General features: G+C 41.5%; 1 protein-coding gene across 1 annotated transcript in view; it reads right to left on the reverse strand.

Moving 5' to 3' along the window:
- Positions 1–6,951, reverse strand: part of Xkr4 (XK related 4) — a 326,088-nt gene that overhangs the window by 138,420 nt on the left and 180,717 nt on the right. The window contains exon 2 of the mRNA XM_050118945.1: positions 1,928–2,127. Within this exon, the coding sequence (XP_049974902.1) occupies positions 1,928–2,127 (200 nt within the window). The remainder of the gene's footprint in view (positions 1–1,927; positions 2,128–6,951) is intronic.

Below are 6,951 nucleotides of genomic sequence, written 5' to 3' on the forward strand. Positions count from 1 at the left end.
TGTTGCGGGAGGTCTTTCCGCCCCTCCAACCAATAGCTGCTGTGATACCAGCCCATTGGGGCGTGGTCTCACTCCCTTTAAAAAAGCGGCTATTTCCTCTGCTCGCTCTCTTCTCTTACGGCTCCGCTGGAGACGAGACTCCCTTCCTGGTTGCGCAGATGGCTGTTGTCTGGGATTGTGATCTGTAAGTTTTTCCCCTTTAAATAAATAACACCCTATTAATCATAACTCCAAACTGGTGTTGCCTTGTTCGTGACTTACGCCTTCACATTTCTGTTTATAAAAAATCCTATAGAAGTCTGAGGGGTCAAGGACATCACAAGAAAACCCAGAGAATCAACTAACCTGGGCTCATAGGGGCTCACAGAGTCTGAACTGGCAATCAGGGAGCCTGCATGGGACTGAACTAGGCCCTCTACATACATGACAGTTGTATATCTTGGTCTACTTGCAGAAATCCTAACAGTGGGAACAGGAGCTGACCCTTGGGGCTTTGACTGACTTTGGGGAACTTATTCCTCAAACTGGGTTCCCTTGCCCAGGCTTAATACAAGGAGAGGTGCTTAGTCCTACCCCAACTTAATATGCCATGTTTTATTGATATCTATCGGAGACCTGCCCTTTGTGAACAGAAATGAGGGAGTGGATGTGGGGGCAGAGTGGAGAAATTGGGAGGAGAAGAGAGGAGGGAGGAGACACTGAGGTCAGGATGTAAAATAAATAAATAAATAAATAAATAATCTAACAAATAATAAATTATTTAATTAATAATAAAATCCATTAAAAGCTATAAACAAATAGCAACAAAATAGTAAGCTTTCCCATGGTGTAATATGCCATTTATAACTGAGTCTCTGCTTCCAGTCATAATCACTCACATTTAGCTCAGAATAAACAGACAAAGCCTAGATGGCATTTTCATCTCTGCAGCACCTTCTGTATTTATTTTCTGGTCATTTTCACCCTGGCCTCTCTCTCTAATTGAAAACACCTAGACAAATCTAACATGCTCTTCCCATAACAGCTACAAGGACACTGGAGTTTCCAAACACCATTCAGAGCAAGTCTGTAGCTGGAGCATGCCAGAGCATGGCCATGACGTGTGTAACTCGGGCAGCTCTGCTGAGGAGGAAACAGCATGCATGCTGCACCATGCTCTTCATGAGACACTACCAGCCTGCTTGCAGGAGTGACAAATGCACCAGGAAACACACGCATTAGAGGTGTCCCGTACCCACCACGCCAGTTCATTCACCTCTCTAGCTATGGTCACCACCTTATCTTCTTCATGCCTTGTTCTAGAACGGTTCTGAGCACCAGTCCCCAAAGAAATACCACGGAGGCTTATTATAAATGCAACAGTCTTGCTGATCTTATGACAAAACATTGAATAGATAATTATCTACATTACATAAGGTCTATAGTATAGAAATATTATATTTTTAAATATTCAGAACATTTTCCATATGATTTATTTTCATCAAGATAGCATTTCTTTTTCATCTTTCCCTTTCCATTTTTTAATGTTAAAGGCAATGGTATGGATTATCCACATATATATATGTACCTGTATGTGTATATGTATACATATTAAACGGAGAATAATAGTTATCGTTGTCTTTGTAACTTTCGTGAATTATTCTACCATGAAAACCAGAAGGCTTTGGCTCTATGCCCATAGGGAGCAAGTGCAAAATCATAACTCACATTTTTTTTCTGCTAAAAAGATAGCTGGAGGGATGGTCTTCATATTAGTTAACCATGACAGGAAATGGTGCAGGAAATATCACACATAATTCACAAATCACGTGCAAAAAAGCAGACATGCAAGAGGCCTGTGTCAATGAAGGACAGTCAGCCATATTTGGGTCCTGACCAAAGTAGCCAATCTCTCCTTCAATTCAGAAACCAGACTGCGAACCCTTACCTTGGAGGGCCTGTAAGCTGTGAGTCTGTACGATGATGCAGAGCTGCAGGACCAACTGCGGAGCGCTCTCCAGAAAGGTGGCCAGCAGGTGCAGCATGCTCACATCGGCGTACTCGTACACCATCCTCCAGTAGAACCGCCACCTGCCGCTCTCCCCGCTCTGCCGACTCCGAATACCCAAGTAGATCGTGTGCAAATACCTGAAAGGGAGCAGAGAGAGAAGAAGAAGATAGAGATGAGCGACAACTTGAATTTTCTTTGGTACAAGCCGCCATATTCAAACATGTTCGCAAAAGGGCATGCCCAGTCTTCTGCGTTCAGTTCGGGACAGCACAGCCTGTTTGTTCCCTTCTCAGGCATCCCATTGAGTCGTATGTTCTCATCTCACTGAATGGCAAGAATACACAGTCATCCATCTTGCAATGGATGGGAACAAGATTTCGTGGGCAATGCTTCCTGCAGCAGGAAATGTAATCTGGCGTGGCTGGTTGCGGAACCCATCACAGGGAAGACTTTCAGCATAAGCCAGTGTGAGGAAAGTCGAAAAAAAAGTGACAAGCAAAGAATAAGTACACCCTCGGGGGTGGTTGGGGTGTGGTTGGGGTGTAGTTGGAAGATAAAGATGCACTGACCTACTCAACAATAGCTGCATACAGGACTTGGTGGCTTTTGCTGCAGTTATGTATTTGTTTTGTGTGCTGCTGGGAACTGGGCTTAGGGTTTTATGTAATCCAGACTAACACTCTACCCCCAAATGACATCCACAAGCTTAATCTTCTGGGGTTTGAATTAGGTTGTTTAAAGGGGCTTTAAATTACAAGCAGATTCAAAGATTAAGCGAAGCTTAAAAATCTGTGGAGTTTTAAAATTAATTAAGACCTAAAAACTGTTGTTTGTTTCTCTCACAGAATAAACCTTTGCAGATGAAATCATAACGTATCAGAAGGTTTAGGTTCACGAAGAGAGGAATGTTGTTGATGTGGATGCTGAGGCTGTAAGACACACGTTTTAGATTAAGCATGGCTTGTGAGCTGCTTTAAACGCACTTGTCTGAGCTGTCCCCCAGAGAAGGGAGGATGACCTCACTTCAGTCCGCTAAAAGTCTTGGCTATCTGAGCTGGGATGTATCCTAAAGACTTCATGGATATCTCTTGCAATTTGAGAAAACAAATTAATGGATAAACACACAACTGCATTGACGTTATCTTTTTAACTTCCACTAAGGGCTCCCTGAGTTACTTTATGTCTGGGTCCCTCTGGGAGGAAATCGTGCATATTCATGACATTTTGCTGCCATGGGCTTAAAGGCTACAAACAGCTTTGTGGTCCATGGGCTTCAAGGACCGATACTCCTGGCACAAGGAACCATCATTTCCTAGCACTTTGAACGCACAGTAAGCCCAGTAATATGGGCAGGATTCCAGAAAACAAGTATTTGGTGCATTGGAGTTTCACATGGACGAGACCTAAAATGAAGCCTTCCAACAACACAAATACGGAATCCAAATACTTCAGAACCAAGAAGGGTGAGGAAAGTTACCACACCTCTTAGGTAGTTTTCCTAGACTTCTTTTTTTTTTAGTGTGCTAGAATAAGTAACACCGAGTTTAGCGCCTTTACCATTGTATGTGATCAGCTCGATGACATCGGTACATCCATACTGCTGCACATCTGTACTCGATGACATCAGTACATCCATACTGTGCACATCTGTACTCGATGACATCAGTACATCCATACTGTGCACATCTGTACTCGATGACATCGGTGCATCCATAGTGCTGCACATCTGTACTCCCCCACCCATCCGCAGAAGTCCTTTCCTCTCACAAAACAAAGCTCCCGTGCTGATTCACAGATAGCTCCTCGCTCTGACACCCTCCTCCACTGCCCCTGGCCTCTGGCCACTTCCAATCTCCTTCCTGTGAATATCTTTCTCCCAGCACTTAAGTATCTGTCCAGTGATTTGTTTATTTCAATTATTATAACACCCTTAAGGCTTATCCACCAGTGGTGGGTGTCAAATTCCATTCTAGAAAGGAAGTTTTTGAATGCACGGATCTTTACAATAGACTATGTGATGCGTCTAGCTTACCAAGAATGAAATGAAAGAAAATTCCCTAAGAAGATCTCCTCTATGGTTGCCTGGAGGTCTTCCTCTATGAGACAGGGGCAGAGGTGGTCATGGGAAGTACCAAGCTAGCCATACACTTGTGCTGCTTATCTTAAAAAGTAGATACAGGTTAGGATCGTGCATAAGCACTTCACTAAAAATTAATTAAAAATACAGTATGATATTATGCATAGAACAAGAGGGATTAAAGTTTAAGTTTTCAACAGGGTGTGCATCAGTTCACAGTCCATTAATGCATTGTACCTTAGGAGGACAGGTTCAAGGACTCCCTTCAGATACCCAAGTCTTCGGATGTTCAAATCCCTTACAGAAAGCCTATGCAATCCTCCCCCATCTGAACATAATCTCCAGATTACTCATAACATTTAATATAAAGCAAACAGAAAGAAACAGGCATCATACTGCGTTGTTCAGCAAGTAATGTCAAGAAAAGGTGTGACCCCCACAAGGACATGTGATCAACTATGTTCATAGCAGCATTATTTGTAATTGCCCAAATCTGGAAACAACCTAGATATTCCTCAAGCAAAGAACGAATAAAGAAGGCGCTGGAGAGATGGCTCAGAGGTTAAGAGCACTGGCTGCTTTTCCAGAGGTCCTGAGTTCAATTCCCAGCAACCACATGGTGGCTCACAGCCATCTGTGATGAGATCTGGTGCCCTCTTCTGGACTGTAAGCATACATATAGACAGAACATTGTATACATAATAAATAAATAAATCTATTTTCAATAAGTAAAAAAATAAAAAGAAAAATGTAAACATTTGGAAAATAAAAATATCACCAATAAAAAAGAAAAAGAAATTTTAAGAAAAAGAAAAAAAAGAAGAGAAAAGGTGTGTACACATTCAGCTCAGATGTGATTTCTTCTGTTTCGGATCCACTGTGGGTTAAATCTGCAGGAACTTTTCTAGCTTTCCTGAGATTTCTCATTTGCATATGTCTGCTTCTGTCTGTCCTTGTGACTCGATGTTTTCCCCACAGATCATTTTCCCTACTGACATGTGCATTCTTAAAGGGCTAATCCTCAATTTGGCTTCTTATACGGGCCATGGTAGCTAAATCATAACCACCATTTCGTGTTTTTACCACAGCATTATAGCCTAGACTCATGCGATGAATACGATAGAGGGATTTACAGATCAGTTGCCAGGGCTACGGGACTGAGAAATGGAGATTGGACCCAGATCCTAGGTATGCTGATGCCAAGGACTATAATCTTTTATCATGCCCATTTGGCTTCAGTAATTCTGGAGTTTACCACATATAAGACAGACAGAATTGACTACATTTTTTCCTGTCCTCCGTATGCTTTTGCTGTTATAGCTGAGAAAAAATAAGTGTCGAGGTGAAGAATTTTAGGTCTAGATGGGACTTGGATTGCAGTACTAGCTTCTTGTGGAATAGTAATTGAAGATGTGCTACATTTGTTTATGCTGTGGAACATTTGTTTAATGATGCAAGGATGTGTGGCATTCTTTTATGTTGCATTTGTTTAACTCTGTGAAGCTGTGTTACTGTGCCTGTCTAAAACACCTGATTGGTCTAAAAAAGATCTGAATGGTCAGTAGCTAGGCAGGAGAGCAAAATAGGCAGATCTGGCAGGCAGAGAGAATAACTAGGAGAAGTTATCTTGGAGGAAAAGAAGGGGCCTGTTACCCAGCCAGCCAGCCATGGAGTAAGAGTGAAAGTGAGATTATAGAAGTAAGAAAAAGAAAAATCCTAGGGGCAAAAGGTAGATTGTATAATTTAAGATAAGAAAATTTGTCTAGAAATAAGCCTAGCTAAGGCCAGGCATTTATAAGTAGTAAGTCTCCATGTGTGATTTATTTGGGAGTTGGGTGGTAGTTTCCCCCAAAGAGCAAAGAGTCAAAAGAGTACAAAACAAAACAAATAAACAAAACAAAAAACAAAAACAAATATGAGATTATATGCATAAATTATCTAATGAGCAGTCAGTAATGTCAGATGTCATTTAGAATAAGTCTGTCTGTTTCAGGAGTTAATTATAGAATATCAAAGACACCCTTTGGATTTTCTTTTCAGTTATCTGATACTCAAGTTATCATGTGACTTAAGGATATATGAGGGCCACCTTCTCTTAGATATTGTAAATCCAATAGGCAGTCATAACTCTGTCTGAATCTCCTATCTTTCCTTTGATGTCATATAGAAGCATCTATCAATCTATCTATCAATATCTATGTATCTATCTTGTATCTATCTATGCATCTATGTATCTATCTATGTATCTATGTATCTATGTATCTATGTATCTATCTATCTATCTATCTATCTATCTATCTATCTATCTATCTATCATCGTCATCATCTATTCATCATCCATCATCTACCTAAACATCTTTATCTACCTACCCACCATTTATCTATTTATTTAATCTGTCATCTATAATCACTATCATCACCATTAGTCATTAATCTGGTGAATTGAGATGCTGCAGACTACATTATAACTACATATTTATGGTGGGAGAGAAAAATGAATAATGATCCCAGGAGCCCAAGGCGATGTCCCCAGTTAGTCCCTTGGGAAGCTGAGGATAAGGAACCTGAAATGACCCTATCCTATAGCATTACTGATGAATATCTTTCATATCACCATAGAACCTTCATCTGGTGATGGATGGAGATAGAGACAGAGACCCACACTGGAGAACTGGACTGAGCTCCCAAGGTCCCAATGAGGAGCAGATGGAGGGAGAACACTAGCAAGGATGTCAGGACCACGGGGGGTGCACCCACCCACTGAGACAGTGGGGCTGATCTATTGGGAGCTCACCAAGGCCAGCTGGACTGTGACTGAAAAAGCATGGGATAAAACCGGACTCTCTGATCATGGCGAACAATGAGGACTGATGAGAAGCCAAGG

Source organism: Alexandromys fortis, unplaced genomic scaffold (genome assembly GCF_014885135.2).
Source record: "Alexandromys fortis isolate MF-2015 unplaced genomic scaffold, M_Fortis_MF-2015_v1.1 scaffold_18, whole genome shotgun sequence".
Lineage (NCBI taxonomy): Eukaryota > Metazoa > Chordata > Mammalia > Rodentia > Cricetidae > Alexandromys > Alexandromys fortis.